General features: G+C 57.7%; 1 protein-coding gene across 1 annotated transcript in view; it reads right to left on the bottom strand.

Moving 5' to 3' along the window:
* PKD1 (polycystin 1, transient receptor potential channel interacting) overlaps nucleotides 1–19209 on the bottom strand; it is a 56740-nt gene that overhangs the window by 265 nt on the left and 37266 nt on the right. Inside the window, exons 22-46 of the mRNA XM_026053896.1 lie at nucleotides 18158–18302; nucleotides 16767–17369; nucleotides 16115–16271; nucleotides 14768–15020; nucleotides 14094–14289; nucleotides 12903–13073; nucleotides 12316–12459; nucleotides 11809–12019; nucleotides 11216–11342; nucleotides 10252–10368; nucleotides 9817–9866; nucleotides 9178–9380; nucleotides 8488–8593; nucleotides 7754–7872; nucleotides 6468–6670; nucleotides 5863–6057; nucleotides 4905–5044; nucleotides 3925–4052; nucleotides 3439–3601; nucleotides 2765–2890; nucleotides 2443–2617; nucleotides 1817–2104; nucleotides 1507–1641; nucleotides 817–1131; nucleotides 89–432 (exon numbers count right to left, since the gene is read on the bottom strand). Coding sequence (XP_025909681.1) covers nucleotides 89–432; nucleotides 817–1131; nucleotides 1507–1641; nucleotides 1817–2104; nucleotides 2443–2617; nucleotides 2765–2890; nucleotides 3439–3601; nucleotides 3925–4052; nucleotides 4905–5044; nucleotides 5863–6057; nucleotides 6468–6670; nucleotides 7754–7872; nucleotides 8488–8593; nucleotides 9178–9380; nucleotides 9817–9866; nucleotides 10252–10368; nucleotides 11216–11342; nucleotides 11809–12019; nucleotides 12316–12459; nucleotides 12903–13073; nucleotides 14094–14289; nucleotides 14768–15020; nucleotides 16115–16271; nucleotides 16767–17369; nucleotides 18158–18302 — 4814 coding nt within the window. The remainder of the gene's footprint in view (nucleotides 1–88; nucleotides 433–816; nucleotides 1132–1506; nucleotides 1642–1816; nucleotides 2105–2442; nucleotides 2618–2764; nucleotides 2891–3438; nucleotides 3602–3924; nucleotides 4053–4904; nucleotides 5045–5862; nucleotides 6058–6467; nucleotides 6671–7753; nucleotides 7873–8487; nucleotides 8594–9177; nucleotides 9381–9816; nucleotides 9867–10251; nucleotides 10369–11215; nucleotides 11343–11808; nucleotides 12020–12315; nucleotides 12460–12902; nucleotides 13074–14093; nucleotides 14290–14767; nucleotides 15021–16114; nucleotides 16272–16766; nucleotides 17370–18157; nucleotides 18303–19209) is intronic.

Raw genomic sequence — 19209 nt, 5'->3', positions numbered from 1 at the left:
GGCCGCGCGCACCGGGGACAGCAGCGAGTCCCGTGGGGGCGACGCGGCCACGGCCGGGCAGCGCTCGGGCCAGGGCCCCTGCTCCGACCTGCGGGGCCCAGCGTCCGGCCCCTGCGCCGGGCTCCGGCGGCAGCAGCGGGAGCCCTCGAGCTGGTGCTCGATGCGGTAGACGTCCTCCGTCACCTGGTTGACGCGGTCAAACTGCGCCAGCAGCATCTCGAAGAGCGACAGGAGCCGCTGGAGGTCGGCGTCCACCTCGAGGCTGTCGCGGGTGCTCAGCACGAGGCTGAGCCCGTCCAGCTGGCTGGAGGACGTGGAGGCCCTGGAGCTGTCCGAGGCGGCGCTGGGAGTGGGGCCGCGGAAGGACTTGGAGTCGCTGGAGTCTCGCGAGGGCAGGGGCTCCATCCCTTCAAACCTCACCTTGTGGCGGAACTGCAAGACAAGGAGGGTTCGAGAACGAGGTTAGGCCAGGGCTGGCCCTCGGCATCCTCTCCAGCCAGCCACCGTGTCACTGCCGGCCGCTGCTGGGGGCTGAGTCCATTGCACGGGCCTGGGGACAGGTCCCCCCACCAAATGCAGGGGTGGGAGGGAAGCAGCAGCAAATACCCCATCACCAGCCCGGCTCTGGGGCCTCGAGGAGCAGCCGCTGCTCCATCCCTCTCCTGCCAGAGGGGCTGGCATGGACCCGTCTGCAAGCAGCAGGGGAAGGGGACAGGAGCAAAGGAAGCCCAAGGACAGCGGCTGCTGCCCCTCTGCAGCTGGTCGCTTGCTGCTGAGCCCCTTCCTTCCCTCACCGCCTCCCAGGGCCGCTCTTACCTCCTTGGCTTTGCTAAAGCCCATCCACATCTTGAGCCTGCGCACGAAGAGCTCCACCATCTCGTAGTCCTGCGGCTCGAAGGCCGGCCGGTAGAGCTCGAAGTGCATCTCGCGGTAGCTGGCGATGAGCACCCCCGCGAAGAGCCTCAGCACGATCCACACCTCCAGGGCCACGTAGCTGGCGCAGAACGCGTGGTAGAGGCCGGAGGGCTCGGGGAGGCCGGGGCAGAGCCTGGCGCTGCCCCGCACCATGGCGAAGAGCAGCAGGAGGCTGCTGCCCATGCTGCGGAAGGACTCCGAGGAGGAGGAGAAAAGCTGCAAGGGGCACGAGAGAGAGGGCAGGAAACACATCGCTCAGTGGCAGTGTCCCCCTGTGCCTGCCACCCACCACCCCTCTTCAAAGCCTGAGCTCCGAGCAGCCAGGACAGGGACATGTCACCGCCACAGCCCCCAGCTCCAGCAGCCTCCTCTGCTCCAGACAAATCCAGCTGGGATTCGCAAACGCCAGCGGGGCCTGTTGGGCTCTGCTTGCCCAGCGTGTCCCCTCCTGTGACAGTGCTCCCTGCTCACAAGCGGCTACCCCGCGTGGTGGGACAGGAGGATGGCAGAGATGGAGGTCACAGGTGCCCCCTGCGCACAAGCGGCCGCCCCGCGCGGCGGGACGGGGGTGGCAGAGGCAGTGGTGGTTACCAGGAAGCCGAGCTGTGTGTAGGCCAGGATGAGCACGGTGAACGCCAGCCCCGCCGCCGCCAGCTCCTTCGCGGACTTCTGAATGGTCTTCCCGAACACGGACCACTGCCTGACGAACCGCAGCTGCTGGGCGGCCTGCGAGCGAGAGGCGCCGCTTACCCGGGGAGCGGAGGCCCAGCAGCAGAGGCTGCTGCCGGAGCCTCCGCCCCGTGCGTGGGCACAGACCCCGCACCGCAGCCTTGGGGGAACGTGCGCGGATGCGGCTCCTGCACCATACACCCTCGCCCTGCATCGTCAGCCCTCTCCATACCTGCACTGTCAGGAGGAAGAGGAGGGAGGCAGCCAAGGTGCTGAAGACTGTGTTGAGGAAGGCCACCTGGTAGAAGTTGGTGAAGCCCTTGCGGTTGTTGAGGTACTTGAGCCACTGCTGGTCGGCGAGGGTGGCCTGGCTGAGGTGCACCACCACGGTGCACGTGGTGAGCAGGATGAAGACCCACTGGCCATAGTGGCCCCACAGGGTGAAGTAGGCCCTGCCTTCCTTCTTGATGGACAGCGACTCGGACACCACGAAGTAGACCACGAACATCATGAGGAAGACCTGGTGGGGAGAAGAAGGCTTGCCGGGGAAGGACAGGGCTGCGCTTGACGGCGCTGCCCTGGTGGAGCCCACAGCTCCCTGGGACAGCAGAACCCCAAGTCCCAGCTCTTCAGCCAGAGCCCACAGCCCCGACTGCCTCCAGGCCTTCCTCCAGTGCCCCCACTCTCCCATCCCAGCAAGGAAGCTCCCTGTCCCGGAGCCAAGGTGGAAAGGATGGCACCTACAGCCAACCTTGAGCCCGAGGTGACCTGTCACGGTCACACTGAGCTAGAGCCAGGAGCGACAGGTCCAGGAGGCTCCCTGTGCAGGGAACGAGGAAGAGGAGGAGCTGCACTGACCATCATGAGGAGCTGCAGGGTGACGCCCCCGCTGAGCCGCAGCAGCGGGAAGGGGCTAATGGTGACAGCAGCCACGGCCTGGCCGGCGCCCAGGAACTCGAGCCGCAGGGTGATGGCCGCGTGCAGGTCCACGCTGGGGTTATACTGCATCAGCTCCACGAAGACGGCCCGGCTCCTGCGGACGCGACAGAGGGGCTCAGGGGCCCGGCCCGGCATCGGCCCGGAGAGCTGGGGCTGCCCTTCTGTAGGGCCGCAGAGCCTCTCCCCCGGGACAGCCCAGCAGTGCCACTTGAGGGCACCGCCTCCGCCCCGCCGCACTCACATGTTGTCGATCCAGGAGTGCTGCTGAAGGAAGGCGAGCTGCGCCCGGCTTTCCTCGAGGGAAGGCCCGAGCTCCTGCACGTAACCACCGCTATCGTAGAAGGAGACGTAACCCCAGTACCAGACCCTGCAGAAGGGGAGGCAGGAGAGAAAGCAGCCTCTGTAACATCTGCCCTGTCTCTCCCCGACACCGTCACTGCCCGCCCTGAGCTGTCTGCAGGGGTTCCCAGCCTCAGAGCAGCCCCCGTGCTGCCCTAGACTCCGACAAACAAGAGTCCAGGAGTAATTCAGAGCAGAAATGAAACGCAGTTTGTCGGCATGCTGGTAAAGCTGAAAAGCCGACAAAGCTCCGAACCTGTTTTTGCAGAAAGCTGAGCTAGGGCCGCCCTTGGGGCTCCGCAGCGGGGCTCAGCTCCCTCCTCCTGCAGGTTACCCCGCGGCTGCCCAGCCCGTGGGGACATGGTGGCCCTGGGAGCTCGAGGCAGAAGGAACCGCGGGACCCCGGCCCTCCCGCAGCCAGCGCAGAGCTCAGGAGGCACCCGGGAAAGCCCTGGGCAACCCTGAATTTATGGAGCCCGAGCATCACCGAGGGGACAGCTGGGAACCACCCAGGCCATCACATCCTTAGAAAGGCCTCAATGGCCTCGGCACGTGGCGCGGGCAGCAGCTCCTTACCCGGTGAGGTCGGGAGGCGAGTAGGACCAGGCTGCTGTCCGGTTCCCGGCCGCCCGTGCCCAGCCGGTGCCGTAATGGGCGGTGGAGAAGCCGCCCGAGCCGCTGCAGCTCCCGTCGGCGCGCGCCCCGCGCAGCAGCGCCCGAGCCGTGCGCTGGCACTCGCCTGCAAGACACGCAGCCCATCACCGTCTGCGTGCCGGGCCCGGCTCCGCTCGTCCCGCTCCTTCCCAAGCCTCCCTCTGCACCCCCAGGGCCACCCCCGCAGGTGGAGCCCGACCGCCCTCCTCAGCGCGACTCCCCTCCATCCTCGTGACCGCCCTGCAGCCAGAGGCACGTTAAGATTTATGCCAGCGGGATAAAAAGGAACTTGCACAACATCTGTGCTTCGCTCGGAGCCCTCGCTGCATCCAGCCCTGGCCACCTCACCCCTGCAGGAAGGGCTACCAGCTGCACAGGACGGCAGAGCCCCGGCCACGTGGCACCCACCTTCTCGCAGGCGGAGCTGGCGCAGCCGGGCTGCCCCCAGCGTGGTGCTGTAGCTCTCCTGCCCCGACCGGTTGTTGTAGAGAAACGGGAGGAAAACCTGCGACATCCACACCCAGAACTGATCCGACCTGCAGCGAGACAGAGGCGGAGGCTGGGGGTCTCGGGAGGGGGCTCTGCGGGAGCCCAGCATCGCAGTTCCATCAACGGAGAGGCAGCATTTGCAGCCCTGCTCTACCTCTGAGCTGGGGCAGGGGAGTCGGGACAACAGATATTAGACAAACAAGAGCTCAGGGAAACTGAGTGCGCCCCATGGAAAGGGCTTCCAGAAGCAGAGTCTGCTCTCCTCTTTACGCCGCTGTCATTCAGGAGTTCAAGGGAGTCATTCCCAATTCATGCTGCTGTGAATCAAACCTGCTGTGAGGGTACAGCATGGGCAGGCCAAATTTTACTTGCACAGCCCCATCAAGAGGTCTGCAGGAAGGTGGGTGCCGAGAGAGTCGGTTCCCGGCAGCCATCCCAACGTCGTGGCAAACAGACGGGGTTTAGAGCAATGGGAAACTCAACTGGGAAGTTCTCATCTAGTTAAACTGTAAGTGCAGAGAAAGGAAGAGAAGGGCTTTGCATTTACATCACATGCTATTTTTGGTTCTCATGAGCTTGTTTACGTCTAAACCTTAAAGTTACAAGTTTTTTTTTTTCTTTTGCAAATAGAACAAACTTGTGTCCTTTTCACCAGACACAGAAAGATAAACATCTGTAAATCACAAAGCCCCTTCCCGCTGAGAAGCTCCAAAATGCAAAGGAATTAAAGCTCTCAGTCCCTGCAAGCCCTTCTATTTTCCAGGACAGAAGGTGGGCAGAGGAAGGGACCTGCTCGCTCCACGTCAGCCCTGCTGTGGGCTCGAGAGACGTGTCCGCTGCCCAGCTCCTTGCTGCAGCCCTGCTCCGCTTACCCGACCACGGCAGCCCCTTCGGGTTACCTCTTGATGCGGAGGAATTCGTTGCTGCCCAGCTGCTGCTTGATGGAGCTCTGCAGGAGGAAGGTCCTGCTGTTGCGGGAGGCATCTCCGTAGTTGGTGAGCAGGATCACCAGCAGGAACAACATGTAGATGAGGAAGTTCTGGCAAAGCAGAGAACAGAAAGGCAGATCACACCCAGGCACAGCACCAGGTTGGGTCCCAATCCTGTTCCCGACACAAATCGATGCTCCCCAGCAGTGCCATGCAGCAGGATTGGGCCTCACAGAACACTATTTTTTATTCCTCCCATATGGGAGGCTGTTTAAAATGAAAGCCAGACCACAGGCTCATACCAATATTCTGTTTTTTCAAGGCAACCAGCCCAGTACCACATGTTTCAGTCCGTCTGCATTGCACAACCTCCCCGTACTAGCTCCTATATGCTGGCAGCTTGGCGTGCACAGCAGTTCGGAGCATTTCCATCCTTTAAAGGGAGATCACACGGTTAAAAATAACTCCTTTAAAGTAGGTGTGCATTCCCAGCACCAGCGCAGAAGATTAGCACTGATTTATCTGAGAAAAGATGGAAATTCCTGCTCCCAAGCAGGGAGTTGTGTTTCATGAGACTCAGCTCATGCACTGGCCCATGCACTGGCCCGCAGCTGGCCTATGCTCCACGCTGCAGGCCTTCCTCTAACCTCAAACCTCCGCGTTACTGCACGCTACGAACACGCTCTCTACCCCAATCTGAGGAGAGGCAGCAATTCAGTCGTGGTTCTGCTTTCCTGACACTTCGGATCTCCAAGAGCTTCACAGAGAAGATGAGTGTCCCTACCTGCCTTCTACAGCTGGGGGCACTGAGGTGAAGGTTGGACACAAGCGCCCCTTAAAGAGCACAGGGGATCGCAGACAGACCCGGGGCCCGTACAAAGATGCCTCTCCGCTCCTGGAGCTGCCTTAGCACCACCAGACACGTTACCTTCAGCATCTTGTGCAGCAGTTTGACCTTCCTGGCCTCCTCCTTGGCCTGGAAAAGCGCAAACCCCTGCGGAGGTCGGACTTTGCTGATCTTCTCAGAAACATGCTCCACAAACGGGTGCTCCACCAAGGTGTCATCTTCCTCTGGGTGCAGGCGCTTGGCGACCAGCGAGAAATAGAGGGCTTCCAGGAGAACCTGGGAGAGACGAGGAGCACCAGGAGCACGAGGCAGGGCCAGGCCAGCTCCCTCTGCAGCTCCTGCAGGCAGCAGCTCCCACTTGCCTCGAGCACGGGCACTGCTGTGGAGCAGCTCGACCACCCCAGCACAAGAGCACCAGCTCTGCTCTCCTACTGCCCGTGTGTGTCTGCTCCATCACTGCAAGCAGTGAAGATGGGGGAGAGAATTCAGGCCACTCAGGCTCCACCAGGAGTTGATTAGTATTTGGGCAAGCTAATTACTGATGAGGCAAATGATTCCAAGGCACTGGCTAATCCAGAGTGGAGGGATGCGGGTGGTCACGGGAAGCTGCACACGTGTGCATGCATGTGTACATGTGTACATGCATGCAGGTAACATGCTCGAGCCCGTCCTCACTCTCTGCTTACCTTCAGGGGCTCCCAGACCAAGAAGGAGGCCAAAAAGCTGAATATCCCTGAGATGAGCCACATGAGGGCAACGCTGGAGGAAAAGCCCACACCGATCCACACAGAGACCCCCGTGGAGGTGGCGAAGATGAGCAGACAGATGCCATGGGCCAGATAGGAGCACCAGGGTGGCAGCAAACGCTTCCTGAATGTCTGGTCTGCAACTGGGGAAGGAAAACAAGAGTAAATGTGACCGCAAAAGGGTCCAAATGAATGCAAGAGGGGCTGGGCAGTGACTCCTCCCAGCACATCACTCATCATCACACACCAGGTGGGCAGTGTGGACAGCACTGCTTCCCATACGCACACAGCACAAAGCAGGCAGGAGGAAGAGATGGGAGCTGGAAGATGGACTCTGCTCCCTACTTTCCATCAGGGCCCCAGGAAATAGGGCATGTCCAGGACTGAACTAGCTAGAGGTGCTATTCCCAAACCCACTAAAAGCCACACAGACTGCGGAGCCTGGAGATGCCCTCTCAACTGCTGGCCTCTCAGCCTGCCAAGCCACCCTGGCCTGGGGCTTGCTCAGACCCAGCTTCTTGCATCCACCCATGTGAATTAAGCCTGGCATACAGACACTACAGACAGCCGTCAAGCAAGAGGAACCGATGGTTTTAGCAGCCCCAAGAGGCTTGCTGCTGTGCCCCATTTTTTGGGCTGCAGCCTGCCCTTCAGCAGCTGTGCCTCAGGAAGCCAAAGCTCAGCCTAAGAGAGCTGACACTGAGCTTCCCTCCTGGGCCTGACACAGAGCACTGATCAGCACCCAGAGCTTGCCAGGGCAGGACACTCTGGCCCCGTCTTGGGCACTGCCTGGCTGCTGTCCTGCATGACCCCGTAGGAAGCAGCTCTTCTCCCTGCTCACTGCCTTCAGCTTTCTTTGCCATCAGACTCCTTTTCCCTCTGGCTGTGCACAGAGGGTCTCGCTCTTCCTCCTTAGGAAGGCTGAATGAAGCTGAGGGCTGCAGAGAACAGAGCAATGGGGAAGCTGCAGGTGGAGCTTCCCTAGCAGGTACAGTAGCAGATCCCACAAAACAAAAGGCCTAGGATCTATTGGGATTTGGGGATCATAGAGAAGTTGCTCCAAACTGGCAGGAAATAGCAAACATAACCCAAGGAAGAGACCAGAATCTCCTAAATCTCCTCTATTTATCTTCTTCCCAACTGCTGCTGGGGGAAGGTCCCTCTTTGCACATCCTCAGCCTCCCCACGCCAGGCCCCCGTGCTGGACACTCTGGTGCCTCTGGTACCTGTCCAGGTTGACTTGGCTGATCTGCTCACTTCCCTGGGAGGGGCTGCCACGTTCTGGCCCTTCTCGTTGAGCTTCTGCATCATGACGGTCTCAACCTTCTCCCCGAACACGCTGGACCTGCCAAGGCAAAGCGGTGCCGTGGGTGAGCTGTGCCAGTGCCCGGCCCAAGGCAGCGCTGCGGCTGGAACAGAGCCCCAGGGCTGCCCAGAAGCACTTCCATCTTCTAATGCTCAGGTGCTGGGATGTTCTGCTGGGCATCCCCTGGGAAGCTGGAATCCCTTCCCCAGCCTGACCCTGCTCCTCTGCGCTGGCTACCCAGCTGGGAGCCGCCAGCCCATGTCCCAAAGCGGGGTGGCTCTGGGCACAGAGACAGAGCAGGGTTCAAATCCCCTTCTCCCTTCTGTCCACACTGAACTAGATCAACATGCCGGTACTTTGGCAGCAGCCCACAAAGCCCCAGGGACACTTCAGGGACACAGGGACACGTCTTCAGGGACACAGGGACACGTCTTCAGCCAGGGGACATTCCAGGTGGGTCCTGGGGGCAGGCAGGGCTGTGGGGGCTGCAGGAGTTGGTGCCAGCAGGACCACAGTGCCTGTGCGACCAGGCTGTCCTGGGCAGTTACAAGGTCAGAGTCCAGCTCAGCTCACAGCTGTGTGGCACAGCTGGATGGAGGACAAGGAACACGAGGCACCGCTTGTGTCCGGGGAACCCTGCTCCCCGATACTTACAGGCCCGAAATCAGATCTGTTTCAGCCCTCACGTAGGGCCCCACGTCCTGGGAGTGGGAGATGCCACCAGCTCCATCTGCTAGGATCTGTCGTATGAGATCCTCATCTGGGGAAAGAGCGAGCGAGCTCATCAGCCAGGAGAGAGCAGCACACGATACTGCACCCAGTTCTGCCTATGATCAGCTAGGGACAGGAGAGGTCTGGGTGCACATAACTGGAGGATCCTTCTCCATGGAACGAGCCATCCACCCTCCCTGTCTTCCAGCTCCTGTCTACTCCCGTTTGACTGTAGAGTCGGTCATGAAACTGCTGGCATGGGAGGCCAAGCTCTTCTTCTCCAGCCATTCACACAGGTCCAGAGCACGATGGCCTTGCAACCAGTGAAGTGCTCATTGCTTGCAACATTCAGATCCCCTGGGAACACGTCTCTCTTTGCTCCTACTTTGCTGGCAGTGCAGTGACCACTCACTTCGAACTAATCCACATCCATCGGGACTTCTGCTTTCCAAAGTGAATTTACCATCAAGAAAATCTGACTCTCCTCCCCTCAAACAGAAGCCAGAAGCAATGGCAACAGCCTCTGCTCCCCTGCCTTCTCCAGAGCAGAGCCAGGGCTCCCAGGGACCAGGCTGCTCCAGGCTGGGCTGTGGCAGAGAGGTGCAGCAGGGGCAGCACTGCTCAAACACCCACCTGAGGCCGAGAAATATCGGGGCTGCCCTTGGTGAACCCCCAGTGACAAGGTGTCCTCCTCGGTCGCCAGCGGGGCCTCCAGCCCGAGGTGGCGGCTGCCCCGGCCTCTCTTCAGCTTCTGGATGGTGTTGCCCATGATGGAGGGGTCGCTGAGGAGGTCTGGCCAGCTGAGCAGGGCCTCGCTGGAGGGCCACCGCACGAGGCTGCGACAAGAGAGAGGCACTGAGTTTAAGCAGGCAAGCGTGGGCCACGGGAAAGGCAACCACAGGGGTGTGCAGTTGTGCAGTCCTGCCCCGCAGCTACAGGGCACAAGGCCACTTTATCATCATCTGCAGAGGGTTCTGCATTGCTGCTCAGATACAGCCTTCATAGGAACCAGACTGGTGGGAGCTAAACCTCCTCAGCCCCTACAACCAGCAGTTATCTGCGCTAATAAAAGCCAGGCGAGCAGCACTCCACACCTGCAGGCAATTGGCCTTTGATGGCCCAGCAGTCTCCCACCCGAAACAACATAAACTGTGAAAGAGCATTTCACATTTGCTGGCCTACAGCACTGGAAAAGACCAAATTATGTGTGGGAGGCTGAAAGCAGAGAAAACACTGAATTCCTGCCTGCTCTGATCTCCAAACCCCACTTACCTTTTGGAGTCCTCCAGGAACAGATCTGTTTTGGTTTGCTCCGAGAAGGCCTGGGGAGGAAGTGGGAAATGTTTCAGGTACATGACACTGGCCGATGCCCGGTTAGGGCAGCAGGCAGTTACTGGAAACGGGGAGCCTGAGCGGCCCTTGGCCCTGGGTCTGCGCTGCCAGGTGCCTCCTGTCCCCGGGAGGCAGCGCCCGGGCACGCTGTGAGGATCCGTGCTCCTAGGTACCTGCTTGTGCCCAGCACCCCAGGAGGCTGGGGGGAGACGTGAGGAAAGGCAAGGGACTGGGGCTCTCCCCAGGCACCAGCGCTGCAAGCAGGCACCAGCTCTTACACTGGCAGCCTCAGGGGACCCTGGGTCTGGGACAGGAGGGCTGCGGGAAGCACAGATCCACTCAGCGTGTTCAGCTTGCAGGTGTGAACGGCATTACCTCTGCCCGGAGCCCTGGGAAGGTGAGGAAGGAGCTCTCCAGGATGGAAGAGTCCAGGTAGTTGTCGATCTCCAGGGACTGCTGGTCCGAGTGAGTCACGGTGTGGTTGATGGAGACCTGCAGGAGACAGAGAGGCCTGAGCAGGGAAGGAACGGGTGGAGGTGACAGCCGTGGCTCGGGGCCTGCTGCCCAGCTCTCTGTTCTGCTGGGGAGCAGCGTGTTTCTAGCTGCAGGGCGAGGGATGGCAGCCTGCACAGCAGGGCTGAACAAAGGCACATGCGGCTCCTCCCGGACACCTGGGGCTCTGTCTTGCATTACCACAGTCCAGGATGTTCCAAGCACTAGCTCCCAGGAAGCTGCCTAACTGTGTAACCTCCTGCAAAGCAGCGAGTACTTAGAGGAACAACCAGTACCAGACACATTTGTGGCTCGTCAGTCACTGAGCAGCTGGCTGTGGCACTTCCTGGGGTTGCCAAGTGTGTCTAACTAGTCATTAAATCCTCAGCTGATCCTTGCACAGTTGCATAACCAGAGCTCTGCTCAGCTGGGGCTGCTCCTAGGCAGATATTTCGTTAGAAATGCTCCAATGAGCATCTCAAGCTCCTGCCAACACAGCAAAGGCCACACCTTTAAATACATTTGGGTACCTAGTGCATATTGAAATCAAGAGGCAGTAAGTGGCTAAATGGCTTTAAAAATCGGCCCGTTTGGGTCTGCCTGGGCACTGCCATAATCCAGTATCACACAGCACATGTCTAACGGAGGGGATCTTTCCCTCTAAGGTGAAGGGCTGCTCCCAGCAAAACCAGGAGGCCAAGTCTTACTAAGTGCAAGGCTCTGACCATGCTGCAAGGCAGCACAGAGCAGCACTGAGGAAGGGGCAGAGGCCGCCTGTTAATGTAAGAGCCAAATCCAGCCTTGCATCACCCTGCTTGGGCAGCCTTCAACTACTTCTCCCGCTTACCTTGCCACGAGCCATCCGGAAGAGGAATAAAATGACCAGGTAGAGAGGATAGACCACCACGCTGGACACCAAACCAACAGCCACTGTGTCTACGTTAACAGGGATCAGGTTGGAAACAGCCCCGTTGCTGGAGAGAATCAAGAGAGAAGGGAGACTAGTGTAAGCAGGAGCACTCCGGGCTGCCAGCCAAGCAGACAAGAGGCCACAAATGCACCTAGCCCAGACCTCAGGACAAATCCAGGCGGGATCCGTCCTGGGAAACACCTGGAAACACTTTTACCACGGCAGCCCTGAGGTGGCTGTCACGATGTGAAATACTCCTCCAGGGCAGGTCAAAAAGCAAGGAGGAGGCATGAGCTGTGTTAACAGATGCCACAGAGAGACAAGGCAAGGGGGAAGCCCGTCAGGCTGTCCGTGGTCCTCCATGATCCACATCCTGACCCAAGATTCCTTGGAACAGGGAGGGCAGCCTCAAGGCCCCATGCAGGGCACCTATTCTGGGCAGGCATTAAGTCCATCCTGTCCTACGCAGTGAAGCACAGGAGGGCCCCAAGCAGCAGGGCACTAGCCAGAGCAGAAGGAACAGAGCGCACCTGAGGTGTACGTTGCCCACCACGCCGTACCACACGGCATTGGCACAGAGGAAGAGGAAGATGAGCAGAGAGCAGCAGGTGGCTCTCTGGACGCGGGTGAAGCGGCTGCGCGGCGGGCGGTCCCACATGGAGAGCCAGACGTGCTTCTCAAAGAAACCCCGCTGCAGCTCTGCTGTGAAGATCCGCGAGAAGCTCCGCAGCTCCGTCTCACCTGAGCACAGAGAGAGGCGCTAGGGGCTGGCTGCACACAACAGAGGGGACCTTGCAGGGCCTGGCACGGCCTCTCCTCCCAGGCTGATATCCAAGGGGACCTCCACGCTGTGCCTATACAGCGCCTCCTGCCCTCCAGATCTCTGCCTGTACCGCACTCTAGCAGGAAGACCCAGGAGGGTCAGTGCGGAGGGTCCACGATGTCCCTGCAGAGTTGCACCCAGTGGCCCTCCCGTTCCGCTGGGGCTGCCCCACTGCGCAGCGCCCCAGACCCACACCCTGCAGCTGAGCACTCACTGGCAGCGTACACCTCCTTCTCCACCATGCCGTCATTCTCTTCGCTCTCCACCGACAGCCAGTCGTTGACCAGGAAGAAGTAGCTCTTGCTGCTCTGCAGGTCCCGCACAATGACGTGTTGCAGGTACCAAGAGGGGCTCAGTCCTGCAACCAAGGAACAAGGCAATGTGTTTCACAGCAGACATTCCCTCCACGAGCCCACAAAGCCAAAGGCCAACACAAGGAGAATCTTCAAAGGGGAAACTCTCAGGAAAGCCAGTGATGAAGCTTGCACGCTACACCAAGAGAAGGGCTCGGGCCCACACTGTACAGGCATTTACTGACGCTGCCACAGTGCAAAGCACGTTGGACTGCACGTGTAGAGGGGCTTACAGCTGACCTGCTCTTCAGATCTCCCTGTGATGGAGACTCCATGTCCTCCCCCTGCAATCCTCCACCGAGCCAGTGGCTCACCAAGGTGCCCCGCCAGCTTTAGCCCATGGTGTTAACAGTGTTGCTCCGGCCCAGGTACCAAAGGGAGCAGAGCTGGGTTGTGAGCTGGGACAACTGAAGACCGCCTCAGCCCCACGTGCCTGCTCGTGCCTCACCTTTATTGTCATGCCAGACCCGGATGCGCCAGATGCTCCCCAGACTCCGCTCCGTTGCGATCTGAAACACGTCGAGGCTGTTGCGGTGGAAGGCATTTTCTCCATCCAGATGTCTGTGACCACTCTTACTGTCCACCCCGTACAGGGCAATGCCCACATGGGCTGTGGTACCTGGCAGAGTTAAGAGGGTTCAGTTAGAGCTGCCCATCCAAGGAGAAGCTGTTACCCCGCAGCCTTGCCTTCCGACCCAGACCTGGCACCAGACACAATGGTCCTTTGGAGAGGCCACCCGGAGACCTGGGAGGAAGGAATGGGCTTCTCATTAGCCAGCCTAGGGATAGTGTTAGACACAGCCTGGAAGGCAGCTGCTCAGGCTGGCCTGGTACGTGCACCTTGGCATCCTCATGGGTTTCCTCTTTGGAGGGGACTGAAGCTAACGCTCCTTGCCTTGCTACGCTCTAATGGAAGCAGATGTTTGTTCTGGATGTTCTTTCCATCAAATAGTTTACAGACTTGTTTTCTTTGACTTCTCTCTGGTACCGGTTGCCATCTGGGCCACCTGGATGGTCTTGGGGATGGTTTCAAGTCAAAGCTGCTCTCAGTGAAACTAGTGGTTACACCGAGATCCATGGGAGCATGTCTCTGGCAGTGGCGTGGCAGCACTTCACCTCCATCCTTGCTCAGAGCTCCCACATCCCACTTGCTCAGACTTCCAAGCCCAGAAATATTGTTTCTAGCATCTCTGGCTACATTCCTAGCCAGAGATTGGAAAGTCCAGCTTTCGGCTTCCAGGGTGCCAGGAAAGATTCAGATGGAAGTAAAAAGTGGTGATGCTGAGGGACAGCAAAATGATTCATGCAGAGGGCCCACAAGGCCTGGATGCTTCTGCAAGACAGGATCAGACCTGGGCACAGTTTCTGTCTCTTGGCTGCTCCTGCAACCACAGGCCCAAGTCAGTTCCTCTCCAGGGCTCTTGGCCTGCCTCATCATCATGAAAGTTACTCTACCACCTTGCAGAGCAGTTGTTTGAAAGCTGGAGAAGCCCCAAACTGATGGTCTGCTCAGTGCTCCTCCAGACATACCAGGACCTGTAGGGGAATGTCTGGTGCATGATGTGCTGTGGGAGGTCTCATGGGAACTCTACTGATGTCATTCTAGGCAATCAAATGTGGGAGCAATCTATAGACTAACCTGATCCTCTGCCCCAGCCAGTTTTCACCAGGATCTCATATTTGTACAGCCCGTTCTTCCCGCAGAAGGGAATCACCCCCACTCGGTTAATGTCAATCATGTCCAGCTTGTGCACAATCAGTGCAGCCACCGAGTAGGTCACGAAGCAGACAGCACACGTCAGCAGAACGATGTAGTTGAGACCCGGGCCTGGCGCCTGAAAGAAAAGAAACCCATTAAGAAGAAGCACCCTCCTTCTCCAGGAGGAGCCCTGTCATTCCCCGCGAGCTGTGTCGCCCCGTTGCTGGCCGTGCTCCTCATGCACGCACATCTCACACGTGCAGAGGGAGGGAGAGCTGTCCCCACGCAGCCTGCACGGCGCCTTGCTCGGAGCCCTGCTGAGCGAGCTGCAGCCAGCTCTGCTCCCAGCCACGTCACTGCCAGGGCAGGAAGAACTTGAACGTCCCTGGGAGGCAGAGAGCAGCTGGCAGGTGCAAACGCTCTGGAACAAGGGAGCCCTGGGTGACAGCTGGGAGGGGCGTTTGGCATCGCAGGGAAGAGCTGAGCACACTGCAAGGTGCTCAGAATGCAGAACAAAGCTCTCTGCACAGCTTTGGTTGTAGTCCCAGGCTTCATCATAATCAAAGGATCATAATCAAATGCAGCCCTTTTGGGAGGGCTGATTCTTTACTCACAGGGAAGATGAACTGGACGGAGTTCGGGGGCACAAAGAGACTGGCCCCGAAGGCGGTGAGGTGCTGGGTCAGGCACACGGCCTGGTCCGGCCGGGTCTCTTCCAGCGGGATGATGCCTTCTGTCTTCCACCGCTTCTCCTGCTCGCTGAAGTACTGGCACAGCGAGGTGTACAAGCCCAGCGTAACCTCCACCGGCGACCAGCTGAAGTGGTTGGTGATGTTGAAGTAATACTTCTGGGTGGTGTCATCCGTGCTACAGAAGGGAGAGAAGGCAAAGGGCCGCTATCAGCCTGCCTGCTGAAGGGACACAAACCCCATCCCAATGGAAGCGTGCTCCTGGAAAGCACGTGTCTGTGTGGACAGACACATGGCAGGGAGGAAAAGTCACACTGAATGGGGTGTCACTTGCAGAGCCTTTGGGCTGTGCAGAAATGGTGGCACTCTACAAACCTCTTTAACCATTCTTTAGTATTTGTATTAAATCGCAGCTCACCCAGCCGCTCTCCACTGCGTCCCACCAGCCACATGACACTTCCAGAGCAACTCTGTGACTTTTGGCCGAGAAAGGCTTCGCTCACTAAGGCAATTAATCCCTCTTGGAGCATCCTGCTCCCAAAAGCCATGGAAGCTGTGTCAACTTGCACAACAGTGGCTCCAATCTTGCCCCACCTATTCCCAAGCTGCCCATCGTTCTTCCTGATAATGCCTAGGAATAGCTTGGAAATAACACGAGCCATGAACACACATGCTCGTGGAAAAGGCAGCAAGTGAAGCTACGCGAAAGACTGCTCTGATAAGAGGACAGCTTTGCTCCAAACCCCGATAGCACCGTGGTGCTTCCTGAGCCTTCACATGCTGCGAGGGCCACACAAGCAGTGGGTGGAAGCCCTTGGGGACACTCAGCTTCTTTCCATGCTCCACGCTGGGAAGATGAGCTCTGTGGGAAGACTGCACTGTTTTTGGGAACAGGGCTAATGTGTGTGATGCCTCAACCCAAGAAGTGCTGTCACGAGCTGCATGAAGCAGGCCCTGTATCTGCAACAGGCCACGGGGAGATCTGTGGGACATGGTCCTGTTGAGATTGAGGCCTCACTGTGTGGCCACAGCTATGCTGGGAAGGAGGGAATGCCACGAGAGGGGAAAGGTGCCAGTGTTGGGATGCAGACACGGCAGCTTGCAGGTGCCTGCACAGGAGATCTGTCTTCTCCAAGGAGAGCAGAACACACTTAGCAGCTACAACAGCACCTGCTCCGCAGAGCCATTTGGCATAAGCCATGGCCAGCCCCTGAGCATCCTGCCCAGATGTCCACGTGGGTGGCAAGGATTGCCCGAAGATGCTCCACTTACACAGGGGAGGTGAAGAAGGTGTAGAGCTTGTGGTCACTTCCAGCCAGGGCCTCCAGGCTGATTTTCTTAGAGGCGCTGCAGTTGTGCTCGTTTGGCGCGGGCTCGTGGTGGAGATAGGCCATGATGAATGGCTCGGGCTCGCTTGCAATGTAGTGCTCTGCACGGGGAGTGGGAGAAAGAACAGAGAGTGCTTTATAAACGCCAGAGAGCTCCACCGTGCTCCTGCCGCCAGCAGTGGATGCTCAGAGAGAAGCATCTGCAATGCAGAAAGCTGTGGCACATCCCTGAGCAGCCTGTACCCTCTTGGTCTGCTACTGAGAGCATCCCTGCGTGACAGGCTCTTGGACATCATCTTCCCTGACCTAGAGAGGGAGGGACAAACTCCCTGCAATGCTAACGGGGCTCACTGAAGGGCTAGGCAAAGCAAAAGGCCCTCCAGTGTCAGAATTCATGAGCAAAGATCATCCTGCACCCTGAACAATTCCTGGGACAACCAGAACTTTTGCTGTGCTGTGAGGAGCTCGCTGGCTAGGTCTGACATCTGCTTCTGCATATCAGTCCCCCCTCGAGGCAACCCGCCTTTGCTGCAGCACCCTCCCCTCCTCTCCCACGGGAAAAGGAGCATGAAGAGCTGGCGCTGGCTCTGCGCTACCATTCAGGACTCTGTAAGTGAGCCGGAAGTGCAGCCCTGCTTCTCTGTTGTTGCTCTCCATAGTTACAATGAGGTTCACAGATGTTCTCGCTTCAATGACTTCGGTGCCAGCAGAGAGATCGTCAGCATCTGTGTTGTTTGATACCATCACTGTGATGGCTTTCTCGGAGTCCAGGCTCCCGATGGGGATCTGCACTCCATTGTGTGTCTGGAACTCCATGGAGGCCACCTTTGTGGACACCGTGTAGTTGCTGATGTAACCAAACGGGAAAGGATTGGAGTCCACCTGGAACATGACTTGAATGACATCGGTCAGGTTGGAAAGGGTGGAGTTGAAAGCCTGAGGAATGGAGAACTGGCAGTTGGGTGTGTTTTCATAGCAGAGCAAGTTGAAGGGGTCAGACCGCTTGCCTGTGGCCTTAATTTCTCCTCCCACCAGCTCAAGGGGCTCTTCATTAAGCACTCGAGACTTCATGAGGATGCGCATCAGGCTGGAAGACAAGTTGTAAGCTTTGGGAGCTAGCAGAAAATTGGGGGCATCACTAAGCAGTTCCTGGGGCTTTGATTCCTGTGAGATCGTGTTCACAAGGTGAATTAGGTCACCTGTCAGAAGAGAAGAACCAACAGAGAAACTGATAAATTGTACAGTCTAGATAACATCCGACACCTTCCCCAATAACCACACAAGTCCTTCCTCACTGCTCTCTCACTGTGCACATGACTTTCCACACAGGAAATGTTCAGTAGCCCTCAGCTAAAAATAAAGCTGTCAACTCTTCCTACAGTCCCTTGACAAATCTACAAAGTTGGTAGTGGAGATATCACAACAGGCTTTGTTGTCCTCCTCTGAGGTAACTAGGACAGCAGATTGGGAACCAGGAAGGGAATGGATAACTCAAACACGTTACTAAGTCATTGCCCTATGAAGGGCAGAACATTCAGAAACACATGAAAGCAGCAAAGCAGCTGCCTTCTCTTCCCTCAAGAGTGACTAGTTGGCAACGCTCACATGGTGCTCCTGGGTGCCCCAGTCTGGTACCCTCCTCTGACTGCAACCAGGAGGGAAATTATCTGCAAGCCAGATGTGTTGGTATTTACCAAAATAACAATTCTCCAAAATATTGGTGAGCTTAGTAACAACTGTTAGATTTGACTGTCCACAGAGAGAGCTGCCAAAGCCAGGGCAACTCTGGGAAAATGGAAGGAGGGATGAATTACTAGGGCACCGTGCTCCAAATTTTAAGTGAAATTTCCCCAACAGCTTGAGGAGGCCTGAGTTGAACCTCTAACGGGACAGGCAAGAATGTCCAAAAACCTCCTCAGCTTCTCCAGCCTGTTCTCTTAGCAGCGTGCAGTCAAGTGCCACCCATTACTGCACGACCAGAACTGACCCGTGATGTTGAGGATGTTGTCAGCAATGCCCGTCGGCGTCACTGTGCCCTGCGTGGTCTCCCCTTGCAGGATGGTCATCATGGTCTCCAGCTTGTTCAGGGTCCTTGTCAGGCACGACCTGCAAACCAGCTCCTTGCTCACCACCTGCAGAGGGAATCACAGTGTGATGCAGCGGGATCATTCTGCAGGAAAAGGGCAGCCGTGGGCAAGGTCGGCTGGCTTGTTCCTGCAGAGATCTGACCACACTGGATCAGAAACTAATTACACTCACAGCTAACCCTGTTCTTTCCAGCCCCAGCAGGAGACCAAGGAGACCAGGGCTTCTCTGTTCACATTGAGAGATGCCAAGGATTTGATGGTGTCTCCAGGACTCTCCCATCCACTTCCTCAGCACCCAGGCAGGAAGGGTAGGAGTCTGACAGAGGATGCCCGGAGGTTGGGCAGGGCAATACAGAGCAGCACATTCAAGCTCGCTGAAGTTCACGTGTAGGGACCAAGCACATCTCCCGCAGTCTTTGCATCTCACGAGTTCCCCGTTGGGGCCACATATGGCTCCTACTGAAGTCAACCAGGAGGAGGTTGCAGGGTTCCTCCGTATGTGCACAGTTTACTTCAACTGAAGCAGGATTTGGCCCTAACTGAATCCATTCTAGTGTCCAAATACTCCCAAAAGCTGTGGGAGGGCCCCTGCCACTCAGGCATGATGGATATCCTTCCCTCCGCTCCCAGATGTGTCCAAGAAACAGAATGTTCCAGCCATGGCCTGGAGCTCCCAGCACACTCGAGGGCTGGACGGGAGAGACCAAGGCAACACATGGAAGCTGTTACCACAATCCTAGCTCTTATTCATCTTTTTCTTTTAATCATCATAAGATTCAGACGTGATTCACCATATGTTTTGGTGCAGAATCAAAACAGAGTCTGCAGGTCTAGAATTTCTCCTTTTTTACTTAAATCTATAAGCTAGAAGTGAGGGCATACTGCGTAAATGAGAGTTAGCAAGGCACAGTGAGATAACAAGGAGACGAGGAAGATTAAAGGCTTATGGGGA

Source organism: Nothoprocta perdicaria, unplaced genomic scaffold (assembly GCF_003342845.1).
Source record: "Nothoprocta perdicaria isolate Ctin4 unplaced genomic scaffold, notPer1 scaffold_12, whole genome shotgun sequence".
Lineage (NCBI taxonomy): Eukaryota > Metazoa > Chordata > Aves > Tinamiformes > Tinamidae > Nothoprocta > Nothoprocta perdicaria.
The sequence above is the reverse complement of the archived record's forward strand: the minus strand, read 5'-3'. Positions and strand labels throughout refer to the sequence as shown.